Here is a 15,070-nt window from a genome sequence, read left to right as displayed (position 1 = left end):
AATTCTAATTCCGGAGGTTGAACAAGGGAGGGTGGCAATCTTGTGTGAGTTTGAGGTAATTCAATTTGCTTCACACTAAATTGAGTGGTCTTCTTGATCTCCAAATTGTTAACCAATCTTTCAACTTCGGGGTCTAGTGAGTAGAGCTTCAACTTCTTGGTTAACTTTCCACAATCAAACCCTTTGCTCAAAACCATCTCCAACGTCTCATCATTAGACAGCTCGAACAGCTCTTGGGTTAATGGTTCAATAACATCAACAAAACACAAGGATGAAACATCACTGGGATATCTCATAGCATCATAAATGTTAAAACTTATTGTTTCACCATCAAACTCCATTGTTAAGCTTCCCGCATACACATCAATCTTTGTTCTAGCCGTCTACAAGAATGGTCTCCCAAGTAAAATTATACCCGACTTTGAGGAAACTTGTTCATCTAGATCAATCACATAGAAATCCGCCGGGAAGACCAATTGGTTTACTTGCACTAGGACATCCTCCAAAACACCTCTAGGAAAGACACTTGATTTATCCGCAAGAGAGATTATGACACTGGTTTCACTTAAAGGTCCAACATTCAATGATTCATACACCGAATAGGGCATGACGTTAATAGAAGCACCAAGGTTAAGCATGGCACTACTAAAAGTGACATCTCCTATCTTGCAAGGAACCGTAAACATTCCCGAATCTTTGCACTTGGGTGGAAGCTTCCTTTGTAAAACCGCGGATGCGTTTTCATTCATCGAAATTTTCTCATTTCCCTTCAACTTCCTCTTGTTGGTACAAAGTTCTTTCAAAAACTTTGCATATCTCGGGATTTGCTTCATTGCATCAAGTAGAGGGATGTTTACTTCCACCTTTCGGAAGGTGTCCAAAATCTCTTTTTCCTCCATTTTCTTCTTCGAAGTTGCAAGTCGGGAGGGGAATGGTGGTTGAGTGGCTATTGGAGTCACTAGAGGGGTTGTCTTCTTTGGGGCTCCGGCTTGTGCATCATTCTTGACTATAGGTTCTTCAATGGGAATGACTTCTATTTCTTCCTCTTCATCCATTGGCTTCTTCTTTGAACTACTTTCTCCGGTTTGTTTGCCACTTCTCAAGGTCACCACATTGACATTTGGATTCTTTTCGGTTAGAGAAGGGAGTTTACCACAGGACTCCAACTTGCTTATGGATGTAACTATATCTCCCATTTGTGCTTCAAGGTTGGAGATACTAGTTCTTGTTTCTTTTTGGAATTGTTGGGTACTAGTGGCTAGGGATTTGACAATGTCTTCAAGGGACATTCCGGAGCTACTTGGTTGGGATTGAGGAGGTTGTTGGTGGTGGGGAGGGTGTGGTTTGGATTGATAGTGTGGTTGTGGATGTTGGTAATGAGGTTGTGGTGGTGGATAGGAAGGTCTAACCAATGCATTTTGAGGAAATGGTCTTGGGTTGTAGCTCATGTTGGGATTTGGCTTCCAACTTGAACTGTAAGCATTTTGGTTACCGTATGGCTTGTTGTGGTAATTTTGGAACTCTCCCGTGGCATTTACATGCTCCACATCTTCTTGAAGAATTGGACACATATCCGTAGGATGTCCCATTGTTGCACATATCCCACAGACCATCACTTTTGGAGTTTGTCCCATGGCTAGCTTCTGGACAACGGAGGTTAGATCCTTGATTTGAGACTCGAGGTTCGATGATCCCACTTCATTGACTTTGTGTTGTGTATCTCTTTTCATATCTTGGTGCGGGCCAAAGTGTTGGGAGTTTGCGGCTATGGTGTTGAAAAGTTGTCTTGTTTGTTGTGGATTTTTACTAAAGACATCTCCACCACTTGAGGCATCAACTAGTCTTCTCTCCATTGGTAACAATCCCTCATAGAAGTGTTGAATGAGGAGTTGTTCCGGAATTTGGTGTTGTGGGCAACTATAACACAAATTGTTGAATCTCTCCCAATAATCATGAAAAGTCTCATTTTGACCTTGGCGAATTCCAAAAATCTCATTTCTAAGACTTGAGACTCTTGAAGCGGGATAGAACTTATCAAGAAAAGCTCTTGCCATGTCGGTCCATGAGTTGATCGACCCCGAGGGAAGATAGAATAACCAATCCTTTGCTCTATCGGTTGACCCTTGTGGCTTCATACTAGTGCAAATAATGTGGAACATCTTCAAATGCTTATGTGGGTCTTCATTCTCCAATCCATGAAAAGTTGGGAGGTGATGGACTAAACTTGACTTCAATTCCGAACCTCCTTCCAAAACCGGGTAATTGATACCGGTGGGAGTTTGTGTAACATCGGTTTCCATCATTTGCCTCAAAGTTCTTTCGGGAACTTCTCCTCCGTCCTCCATTGCAATTGGTTCAATAATGGGTGGATTTTGTTGTAGAGGTGGTGTTTCGGGAATTTCTTGGCGAGGGTCGGGACTAGAATCGGGTTCCGTGTCACTTGATGAAGCGAGTTCAACCTCCGGATCCCCGTGAGGATTAGAAGTTTGACCACGTTCAATTCGCTTTTCCTTCGCCAAACGCCTTGCTTCTTTTTCAATTTTTGGGTTGTAAATCAAGTCACATGTACGCTGAGATATGGGCATAGAGAAACAATTGATTAAAAATAAACCAATCCCCGGCAACGGCGCCAAAATTTGGTGGTTGTCAAGGCCAACGAAAATAAATAACCCTAAATCTTTTAAACTAAAATAGTGTATAGTGGTAAAGGGGTCGATCCACGGAGATTGGTTCAATTTATAACACTATGTAAAATCTCTTTGCAAAAGTACTTGTAAAATGACAATAAAATAAAAATGGGGGGGGGGGGTTTAGTTCTTTTTGATTGCTTGAAAAAATTAAAACTAACTAGAATGTAAATATGACAAGTAAACAAGTAAAAGATTCGATTAAATTCAATGAAGTGAAATTGGTTGATTTAGGGTACACCACATGGATGACATGGTTGACTTATCATCAGACTAAATAGAATAACACTTGTGAATTGGTTTAACTTGGCTATAGCAATTCTTAAGCACAAATTGCCTCAACTCTTATTAGATATTAAAATGGCTAGAGGAGCTCTTAACACATTTCCTTAATTAAAGTCACAAAATCAATGAAGCATAAAATCTTATGAAAATCAATTAGCTTTAAGTTGAAAGAGTTACCAAGTCCAAAAGATAATCAAATGCTTACATTATCATTATGGAGGAAACATTTCCATGGTCTAAATGAAATGAAAACAAACATATAAACCATTTGTTTCTTACTAATTTGAAAGTCCATTACTTAACCAAGAAATTAGTCAACAAAAATAAGCATTCATTCATCTAAGCTCATGATCAAAGATAAATAAACACAACAATATGTTTAACTAGAAAACATTTCCATAAATTTCAACACAAGATAATAATAGTCTTCAAAACAACCAATCATCCATGGGATTAAACCCTAATCAACCAAATGAGAGTTTAGCCAAGCATGGCCAAAGTAAAAGAAATGCAATATAGTTTAGTGGTACCAAACATTGTTCTAGTTGCAAGATGGAAAGAAATTACACTAATCTTCAAAAAAATCTTCAAATCTTCCAAAACCTCCTTGAGAGAGAATTTTGTGTGTTCTTCAAGTGATCCCCCTCAAGAATACCTCCAATCTCCAGCAAAAAGGAGTTGGTTTCCGGATTCAAAAAGGTGCCAAAAGCCACCCACCAACCTTCCACAAATAGAGTCAACAAGTCAAAACAAGGAATCAAGTCAGCACATTTCACGCGGACCGCATATGGGTCCACGCGGACCGCGTGGGTCACGCTGAGTGTGGGACTTGGGCCATTTAACATGCAATCTAGCCCAATCTTCTCATTCACACTTCAGCCCACATGCATAATTCTTTAGAGCCCATTTGTGCCATTCCAAAGCCTTCTTTGATTGATCCAATGCTCCTTAATCTTCCTCAACTCGAGTCCTCGTCCAATATAAAATCCAACGCGCATCCCGCTTGTACTGACACTGAGCCCAATCGCCACACTTCAAGTTCACGAACAAATTGCAAGCCCCTAATAGTCCCGCACTCCTTCTATACCTCCAATGACAAATAGTCTTCGATAAATCCTGCAAATAAGCTCAAAAGACTGGAAAGCACCCGGTAAAGGAGAAAAATAACAAAAAGAGAAAATATGCATGAAGATTAACTAAAATGAGATGGAATGTGCTAAAATAAACTATAAAAAGAAGTAAATAAAATGAAACTATCAAGTAACTAAAAGTTTTTTTCAAAATTCCCAATCTTAGTTACTTTAGGCAAAAGTGAATTTGATGCAATTCCATGAAATTACACTCTGTACCCTTGCTAAGACGTTAATGGAGCGTGTGTGGTTAACCGGCACATCGAATAGGTGACTGTAACAATGAGGGCACCATGTATATTTGCATGGTTATTCACATCCGCTTTGTGATCCTCGACATCCCAGTCACAAACTAGAGGGGCATATCGAGATTTAAACATGACATTGAAAGGTTCAATGAATCTCAAAGAATCTAGGAGTTTTTCAATACATTTAAAACTTAATCTCTTTTTCGTTTTTCATGGTGGAGAATTAGTGAATCGTCATTCACTTACCTTCAAATTATTTGCTTGTTAGATTACGACATCCCTTTTCTAATTTGTGAATAATGTTGTTGGTTCCTAGCCCTAATTTCTCATTTGGGTGTTTAATTGGGGAATTCGTTTCTAATCAAACTTTGTTCTTTTTCCTTTTCAGATGTCGAACGCAAACAACAACGCTTACGGTTCAAACTCCTCTGGTTCGTTCTCACTCATGAACTTGTGTCGGAAAGTGATCTTTGACGGGACCAATTTCAGTAATTGGATCCGCAACATTCGCATGGTCACTCGCTACGAGGACAAAGAATTTGTCCTCGTTGAGAATCTGAAGGAGATTGACATCAAAACTGCCTCTGCTGAAGAGATTGCGGCCTATGAGGCCCACGGGCGTGATGCCACGAAAGTCTATTGCATCATGCTGGCGACTATGACTGCAGAACTCCAGAAGTCCTATGAGGACAAGTACCCCTATGAGATGCATCAAGATCTGCTGGAACGCTACCACCAGAGCGCTAGGCAAGAAAGGTACCAGATCATCACTTCGATGATCACTACCAAAATGGGCAGTGGAGAGTCCCTTACAGCTCATCTGCAAAAGATGCAGAGATATGTCGATCGCCTGCTGAAGTTGAATGTGAACTTCGATGAAGAGCTGGCAATTGATATCATCCTTCATTCTTTGCCTCCCTGCTATAGCCAGTTCCGCATGACCTACCACATGAATAAGGAGGATGTCTCTTTGAGCAAGCTTCAGGGCTTGTTGAGGACTGCTGAGAGCAACCTCAAGGACAAATCTATTGCATCAACTCCAACTCCTGTTGCTGCCCCGGTCTTGGCAATAGGGCAAGGGAAGGGTAAGAAGAGGAAGGCTCCCTCAAGGAGCCACCGCAAGGGAAAGTCCCAAGATGGTACCTCTTCTAGTGGAACCAAAGTTGGTTCTGCTAAGCCCAACTCAAACCCTAAGGAGGCAGAGTGCCACCACTACCACAAGATAGGGCATTGGAAGAGAAGCTGCCCGGAATATCTGCAAGCCATCAAGGATGGGAAGATCAAGCCATCTTACGCAGGTATTTACACAATTAAATCTAATGATTCATCGCATTCTATTTCTTGGGTACTTGATACAGGATGTGGTTTTCACATTTGTTCTGATTTGCAGGGCCTAAGAAGAGATAGGGATGTGGAGCATGGGAAGATTAATTTGATCATGGGGAACAGAAGATCGTCGCCTGTTACCAAGATCGGAGTTTACTCTTTAATGCTCAGTAGTGGATTAGAATTAGATTTAAACAATTGTTGCTATTCGCCAGATATGGCAAGAAACATCATTTCATTTCATGGTTTATATAGAAAAGGTTTTAGATATTCATTTGATAATGAAAAAGGTTCTATTTATGTTTATCTTAATGGTGTATTTTATTTTGAAGCATTGCCTTGTAATGGAATATATGAAACTGTTATGATTGTAGATAACTTAGGAAATGATGTATTGTGTGTTGATTCATCCAATGTTTTGGATAAAGCATGCTTGTGGCATTGTCATCTTGGACATGTCAACAAGAAACGCATAGCCCAACTCCAAAAGAATGGAGTGTTGGAGTCATTCGACCTTAGGGACGACGACGTGTGCGAATCTTGCTTGCTTGGAAAGATGACCAAGTCGCCCTTCACTGGCACTTGTGCGAGGGGTGAGGGTTTATTAGACCTCATACATACAGATGTATGTGGACCATTCAGATCCACCACAAGGGATGCATGCCGCTTCTACGTGACTTTTACCGATAATTATAGCAGATATGGCTATATCTACTTAATCAGGCATAAGTCAGAAACCTTTGAAAAGTTCAAAGATTTTAAACAAGAAGTGGAGAATCAGTTGGGCAGGAAAATCAAGATGCTTCGATCCGATCGAGGAGGAGAGTACCTAAGTCTTGAATTCCACGACTATCTTAAGGAATGCGGAATCGTTTCGCAATTGACGCCGCCTAGGACACCGCAGTTGAACGGTGTGGCTGAGAGGCGTAATCGAACCTTGTTGGACATGGTTCGTTCCATGATGAGTCGTGCTTCACTACCTATCTCATTTTGGGGGTATGCCTTAGAGACTATCGCCCATATCCTTAAATTAGTCCCTACGAAGAAGGTTGCCAATACACCTCACGAGATGTGGACAGGGAAAGCTCCCTCGTTGGCACATGTCAAGGTTTGGGGTTGCGAGGCTTTCGTAAGACGAGAGACTCATGAAAAGCTCGAACCTCGTAGTGAGCGATGTATTTTCATCGGCTACCCGCAGAAATCCTTTAGATATCTCTTCTACAGACCGAGTGACAATGTTGTCTTCGTTGCGAGGAGAGGGGTTTTCCGAGAGCGAGAACTCATAAGCCAAGGAGACAGTGGGAGGCAAATCGATCTTGAAGAGCTTCAAGAGTCGAGCGATGAAGGAACCTCTAACACTGGTGCTCAACCCGAGGAGGAAACTCCGGTTGAACCAATTGACGAGTCCTTACCTCTTAGACGTTCCGAAAGGGTTAGTGTTCCACCGCAGTTTTATGGTTTTCATATTACTACAGAAGGGGATACGTTCATTAGTGATAGTACACTAGTGAATATGGATGAACCTAACAGCTATAAGGAAGCCATGGCAGGCCCGGAGTCTACGAAATGGAAAGAGGCTATGGACAGCGAGATTCAGTACATGTATGACAACCAAGTTTGGAATTTGGTTGACAATGTACCAAGTCGTAAGACGGTCGGGTGCAAGTGGCTCTTCAAGAAGAAGACCGACATGGATGGAAATGTGCACACTTATAAGGCGCGATTGGTTGCGAAGGGTTTCACTCAAACTCCTGGAGTGGACTACGATGAAACCTTCTCACCAGTTGCGAAGATAAAGTCTATCAGGGTGATGCTGGCCATTGTTGCATTTCATGACTATGAAATATGGCAAATGGATGTCAAAACCGCTTTCCTTAATGGGAAGTTGGCTGAGGATGTTTACATGGCTCAGCCAGAGGGTTTTGTCAATGTGAAGCATCCCAACAGAGTGTGTAAGCTTGAAAAGTCCATTTATGGACTTAAGCAAGCGTCTCGTAGATGGAATCTTTGTTTTGATGAGAAGGTCAAAGAGTTTGGTTTTCTGCGAAGCGAGGATGAATCATGTGTATATGTTAAAGCCAGTGGGAGTGTAGTAAGCTTTCTCGTATTGTATGTCGATGACATACTACTCATAGGAAACGACATCCCGACACTGCAAGAAGTTAAGTCCTGGCTCGGGAAGTGCTTCGCTACGAAGGACCTCGGAGAGGCTTCCTATATTTTGGGAATAAGGATAGTGAGAGCCAGAAGTAAGAGACTAATAGGACTTAGTCAGAATACTTACTTGGACAAGGTACTAAAACGCTTTAGTATGGAGAATTCAAAGAAAGGGGAGTTACCAATCCAAAGTAATGCCAAGTTGAGTAAGACTCAAAGTCCTAGTACTGAAGTCGAGATAGCATAGATGAGACGAGTACCTTACGCTTCCGCAGTTGGCTCAATCATGTATGCTATGACTTGTACTCACCCTGATGTGGCCTTCGCTTTGAGCATGGTCATCAGATATCAAGGGAACCCTGGCAAAGCACATTGGACCGCAGTCAAGAATATTCTTAAGTACCTTCGGAGCACCAAGGAATGGTTTCTAGTCCTCGGGGGGAGTGATGACTTAAAGGTGCGAGGGTACAGTGACGCCAATTTTCAGACCGACAGGGACAACTACTGTTCGCAGTCGGGCTGGGTCTTTACCCTTAATGGAGGAGCAGTGACTTGGAAAAGTTCCAAGCAAGAGACCGTAGCTGATTCAACGTGCGAATCAGAGTACATCGCAGCAAGCGAAGCGTCAAAGGAGGAAATATGGTTGAAGAACTTCATTGGAGACCTTGGAATTGTGCCAGCCATAAAGGAGCCCATGGAAATTTTCTATGATAATGAAGGAGCGGTTGCCTTGACCAAGGAACCAAGAGATCACGGTAGATCGAGACATATAGACATAAAATATCACTTTATTCGACATCGGGTGGAAGAAGGACTCCTCGTGGTAAAGAGGGTATCGTCAGAAGATAACCCAGCAGATCCGCTTACGAAGGGACTGAGCAGGGTTAAGCACTTGCAGTACGCTAGGAGCATCGGGCTGAACGACGATATTAGTTTAGATTAGATAGTTTAGAAACGTGTAATAGATAAATTGTAATTAACGTTTGATGATTAAATAAAAGAGTATTATTTATTAGTAATGTTACTGTCTTATGTTAATCATTTACCTATTGTTTCATTTTGCATGTTTTGACTTCCTGAATAATTGACTTATTTGATAATAGTCGAATTATTCAAACGGTCCACAGTTGTTCATATGTTGGAAGTAGATATGAATGAAGACTGTCATGAATTGGTGTGTAGATTGTATAAAGTGTATTATACATAGCAAGAGTTTGCTGCAACGTTCATGAGTGCTTATGAACTTAATTTGAGCATTGGAATAAACCCACGCTTGCTGGAATCACTTCATGGAATTTATCACGAGTGATCGCAAGACGATAATATCATATGGTCTTATAACCTAGATATATGGTTTATTGTTTGCTAATTGGTTGTGCATTGATAATGTGTAAACGCATCAGTAACTTGATGTTATAAAACACATTGTTATGTATGATTTGATTAATGGATAATAAATGCATATGAGTCGAAGTTTATCTGTTCCTTTTATCCTAAGAGAGTAAAAGCGATATCAGGGCCCCTCGATGATTTGATTTGACTTATGTGCCAAGCCCGGTCAGGACTGAATTGATGTGTTCAATTAAGTTCTATGTCAAATGAATCTGAGATAGAGAAACTAATTGCTAGACAATAAGCATGACTATGTTCCATGTAATTGTCCGCACAATATCTAGAATAGAGGATTATACGATCCCTTATCTAAAGGACAGGTTACTGATAAGATCAGAGTTCGACAGCGTCTTTGAGAGCTACGATTGCTAATCGGATAGTGCTTGCATTTGTAGTTACTAGACTTATCCAAGTGGGAGACTGTTGGATTAGTGTCTAAGCCCGTAACTATATTTGGTAAGTACTTGACCCGGTTGTGCATAGTCCTTTTGGGTTGCCTTCACCATAGCAACTTGACAGGGTGATTTATGGAGAGAGAGAAGATATTATGATTTTATTAATGTATTATGAGAATAATATATTAAAAGGAATAATCATATTATTTAATTGATATTAGTCATGAATTAATTAAGAATTAATTTGGTGACTAAAAGAGGTTAATTGAATAAAGGGGCTTAAACTGTCAAATGTGTGATAGTTGCTTTTGGGCTTGGAAGCCTTTATGGTTAAGGGGTGGACGAAATTGTGGGTAGGAACCCATCTAGATTTCGTCCAAGGCCTTACTCCAGAAGGTTCCATGGGCTGCTCGGTGAATAAGTTGTCCATTAGGGTTTTGACTGAAACCCTAACTGCTCACAATATAAATAGGACCCTTGGGATATGATTTCCGGCCACTTGTTCTCCTAGAAACCCTAGAACCGAAAATCATAAGTCCTTACCCTCTCTCATATTGCCTTCTTGCCAATTGGTGTTTGTAAGCCATTAGAGGAGTGACATTTGTGACTCTAAGATCCAAGAACAAGAAGATTCAAGCAAGCAACAAAAGGTAATCATCTAGATCTGACTTTCTTATGTCAAATTCGAATTATATATACTAGATCTAGGGTTTTAAAGTCTTGGATGAATGCATGTACAATTAGAGAAACCTAGATCCCAGCATTAGGGTTTGCATGTGCACATAGGAAAGTTCTTATGGCTCAAACCCATCAAGTATGTTCCCCAGGTGGAGAGGGAGCGGTTAGCCCAGGATTTTCTGTCTCTCAAGCAGAAGACAGAAACTGTGACCGAGATTTCGAGGATGTTCCATGAGAGAGCGTTGTTTTGCCCTGAGCACGTGTCTACTGAGCAGGCACATGTGAGCCGATATCTGAGCATACTGTGGAGGGATATACGGGAGTTCGTGGCGAACTCGTCTTACCAGACATTGGCCGAGTTGCAGACCAATGCCCTATGAAGGGAGATTGAACTAGAGTTACATGCTAGGGAGGAGGGAGAGTCCCAGGGGAGGGACCGGAGACCGATATAGTCGCAGCTGGCGACGAGGCGGGCAAAGCCTGCTGATGAGAGAGTTGGGGGCCAGAAGGGCCGCGCTTGTGGCAAGTGCGGAAAGAGTCACGAGGGATCATGTCGGGCAGGGATTTGCTACAAATGTGGAAAAGAGGGCACATGGCGAAGGATTGCCCCAAGGGGTTTGCAGTTTGCTTTCACTACAACCAGACCGGCCATCGGAAAGCCGAGTGCCCTCAGCTCGTTCAGGGATCAGCCCAGGGTTCTGCACCTGCTGCTTTGCGTGCTACAAATAGTCGTCCATTGAAGGTCGAGACGCCGAGAGCTCGTGGGAGAACTTTTCAACTAAAAGAAGAGGAGGTCCGCGCAACACCTGATGTCGTGGCTGGTACGTATTTCCTTATTTATATTATTTTGAGATTTGTTGTGCTTATTCTGTGTTGTATATCGGTACTTTTCTTGTGATTTCTGTACGTGCTTTGGTGTTATTTGACTCGGGTGCGAGTTGATCCTTCGTGTCTTTAGCTTTTAGTCGTGACATCAGTATCCGACGTGAGGCGTTGAGTCGACCTCTGAGGGTTTCTATAGCCGATGAGCATGCGGTTTTCGCTACTGATGTATTCTGAGGATGTGTACTAGAGATTTTTGGTGTTGAGTTCCCAATAGACCTCATACCGATCGCGATGGGTGATATCTGTGTCATAGTGGGCATGGATTGGTTGAGTCAGTTTGGAGTTGTGATCGACTGTGAGCATCAGATGGTGACCATACGAGACCCTAGTGGGGGAGTGCTTACGGTGTATGGCGAGGGTACCAGATCTGGATCAGCTTTCTGATCTGCTGCCAGGGTGAGACAGAGTCTACAGCAGGGTTGTGTGGGCTTTTTGGCGTATGTGATGGATACGCGGGTTTCCAAGGTTCCGATAGTGTGCGAGTTTCCGGATGTTTTCCCGAGGAGTTGTCGGGTGTGCCTCTTGAGAGACAGATGGAGTTCCGGATTGATTTGGTTCCGGGTGCGGCGCCTATTGCCAAGGCACCTTATCGCCTTGCGTCGCCTGAGATGCAGGAGTTACCCTCTTAGCTCCAGGAGCTGGTGGGGAAAGGTTTTATCAGGACGAGTAGTTCACCGTGGGGAGCTCCGATCGTTTTTGTCAAGAAAAAGGATGGTTCACACCGGATGTGCATCGATTACCGGGAGTTCAACAAGCTGACGGTCAAGAACCGTTATCCACTTCCGAGGATCGACAATTTATTCTATCAGTTGCAGGGAGCATCTTGGTTTTCCAAGATTGATTTGAGATCTAGATATCATCAGATGAGATTTTTCGAGGAGGATATCCAGAAGACGGTCTTCAGAACTCGTTATGGGCATTATGCGTTTGTGGTGATGCCTTTCGGGCTCACCAACGCACCGACAACGTTCATGGATCTCATGAACCGGGTGTGCAGGCCCATGTTGGATAGATTAGTGATCGTGTTCATCGACGATATTCTGGTGTACTCGAGGTCCAGAGAGCAGCACGAGGAGCATCTTCGAGAGATTCTTGGAGTATTGAGGGCTGAGAGGCTTTATGCCAAATTCTCCAAGTGTAATTTCTGGTTACGAGAGGTCCAGTTCCTGGGACATCTCGTTATTCAAAATGGGATATTGGTCGACCTGGCCAAGATCGAGGCAATTATGAGATGGGAGGTGCCGAGATCCCCGTCCGAGATCAGGAGGTTTCTGGGTTTGGCCGGCTACTATCGGAGATTCATTAGAGATTTCTCCAAGATTGTTGTTCCTCTCACCAGGTTGACCCGGAAGGGTGTTACTTTTGCATGGGGGCCCGAGCAACAAGCCTCATTCGAGACTCTTCATTAGAGATTGTGAGAAGCTCCAGTGTTAGCCCTTCCCGAGGGAGTGGAGGACTTTGTAGTCTACTATGATGCATCTATATTAGGGTTGGGTGCAGTGTTGATGTAGAGGGGGCATGTGATAGCATATGTATCGAGGCAGTTGAAGCCTCATGGGACGAGGTATCCCACCCACGATTTGGAGCTGGGGGCAATGGTGTTCGCCCTAAAGATTTGGCGCCACTATCTGTATGGTGTCCGGTGCACCATATACACGGACCATAAGAGTCTGAAGTACCTCATGGATCAGCCCAACCTGAATATGAGACAGAGAAGGTGGTTGGATGTAGTGAAAGACTACGACTGTAAGATCTTATATCACCCAGGCAAGGCTAATGTGGTAGACGATGCCTTGAGCCGTAGAGCAGAGAGTGCTCCGATCTGAGACGTGTGTATGAGGATGACGGTGATGACTCTGGTCCTCGATACCATCCGAGAGGCTCAGGTGGAGGTTGTGAGGCCAGAGAACCTCAAGAGGGAGCGAATGATCGAACAAGTTTCCGAGTTTGAGACGGATAGTCAGGGGCTTATGAATTTCTGTGGGCGGATTTGAGTGCCTTATACAGGTGGAGCTCAGCGCATACTGATGGAGGAGGCACATAGATCGAGATTCTCGATCCATCCAAGAGCCACTAAGATGTATGTGGATCTGAAGAGAGATTATTGGTGGTCCTGTATAAAGAGGGATGTGGCATGGGTAGTCGAGAGGTGCTTAACCTGTCGTCGGGTTAAGGCGGAGCACCAGCGTCCATATGGACCGTTACAGCCTCTAGAGATTCCCCAGTGGAAGTGGGAACAGATATCCATGGATTTTATCACCAAATTACCGAGAACCACGCCAGGCGTCGACGCGATATGGGTGATTGTGGACCGCCTGACGAAGAGTGCTCACTTCCTTGCTATCAGTGAGAGCTCTTCTGCAGAGAAATTGACCGATATTTATGTGAGAGAGGTGGTGGCACGACATGGAGTGCTGACATCGATAGTATCAGATCGGGATGTGCGTTTTACTTCCAGGTTCTGGAAGAAGTTTCATGAGGAGTTGGGTATACGATTGCACTTCAGTACCGCATACCACCCACAGACTGACATACAGAGTGAGCGGACGATTCATATGCTTGAGGACATGCTGCGGGCATGTGTTATGGACTTCGGAGGAAGTTGGGACATATATTTGCCCTTGGATGAGTTTTCTTATAACAACAACCATCATTCAAGTATTGGTATGCCTCCCTTTGAGCTCTTATATGGGAGGAGGTGTCGGACTCCCATCTGTTGGGAGGAGGTAGGGCAGAGAGTGATGGGTAGCACTGAGATAGTGCTCAGGATAACTGAGCAGATTCAGCAGGTCAGACAGAGGTTATTGACAGCCCAGAGTCGCCAGAAGAGTAACACAGATCGGCGACGATCCGAGCGAGAGTTCAAAGTTGGAGATTTTGTCCTCCTGAAGGTATCCCCATGGAAAGGGGTGATCCGATTCAGGAGATGGGGAAAGTTGGGTCCCGGATATATCGATCCTTTTAGAGTGACTGCCAGAGTGGGGAAGGTAGCTTATCGGTTGGAGCTACCAGTAGAGTTGAGCCAGATTCATGACACCTTCCATGTGTCTCAGTTGAGGAAGAGTGTACCCGATGAGACGACAGTGGTACCCTTAGAGGACATTCAGGTAGATGCTTGCCTGAATTACATTGAGAGACCGATAGAAATTTTGGATAGAAAAGTTAAGACCCTGAGGAACAAGGAGGTGCGACTAGTTAAGGTGCAGTGGGAGCACCGCAGGGGATCCGAGTGGACTTGGGAGCCGGAGTCCGAGATGCGCGAGCAGTACCCAGAGTTATTTCCGGAGCATGACTTCGAGGGAGAAATCTGATTCTAGTGGGGGAGAATTGTAACATACCGACTCCCAGGTAAAATATTTATATATTTTTTTATGATTTGTTTGAGCAACTCGACGAGTTGGATGCCCCAACTCGTCGAGTATAGGCGGATTGAGCACGTGGGTTTTATGACCAACTCGACAAGTCGGAGAGACCAACTCGGCGAGTTGGCGCTGTGAAAGGAAACCCTAATTCTCCGGGGTTATGTCCTATTTAAAGGACCTTAAGCCCTTATTTCCGCCTCACTAGCCACCTTACTCCCCTGTGTGAAACCCTAATCGCCTATATGGAGCTAAGAGAGAGAGAGACAAAGAGCTAATCTTTGGGCATTTTAGTGCACTTTTTGAAGAGAAGAGTGGAGTATCAAAGCAAGGAACGAGAAGAGACTATTGGATCTGGTGTTATTTCATCTAGAGCTTCTGTTGAAGGTAAAAAGTCTCCACCTTGCTCATTAGTTTAATTAGATCTCATTCTATGGAGTTTTAGGGCTTATTCCGTCCTTCCTTGAGGCTTTGAGTGTGTTGAGCTTACCAAGAGATTGATACTTCTGATTTGGACCTTGTGAGGTC

The 15,070-nt window shown here is 43.5% G+C and overlaps 1 protein-coding gene across 1 annotated transcript; it reads right to left on the bottom strand.

Annotated features, from left to right (window-relative positions):
* Positions 1-383: 383 nt before the first annotated feature.
* On the bottom strand, positions 384-1,196 carry LOC145164557 (uncharacterized). Its single transcript, XM_079083269.1, has one exon. The coding sequence runs from the start codon at positions 1,194-1,196 to the stop codon at positions 384-386; it is 813 nt and encodes a 270-aa protein (XP_078939395.1).
* Between the last annotated feature and the right edge of the window lie 13,874 nt (positions 1,197-15,070).

This window comes from Lactuca virosa, chromosome 3, assembly GCF_052849685.1.
Source record: "Lactuca virosa cultivar CGN04683 chromosome 3, Lactuca_virosa_CGN04683_v6, whole genome shotgun sequence".
Lineage (NCBI taxonomy): Eukaryota > Viridiplantae > Streptophyta > Magnoliopsida > Asterales > Asteraceae > Lactuca > Lactuca virosa.
The sequence above is the reverse complement of the archived record's forward strand: the minus strand, read 5'-3'. Positions and strand labels throughout refer to the sequence as shown.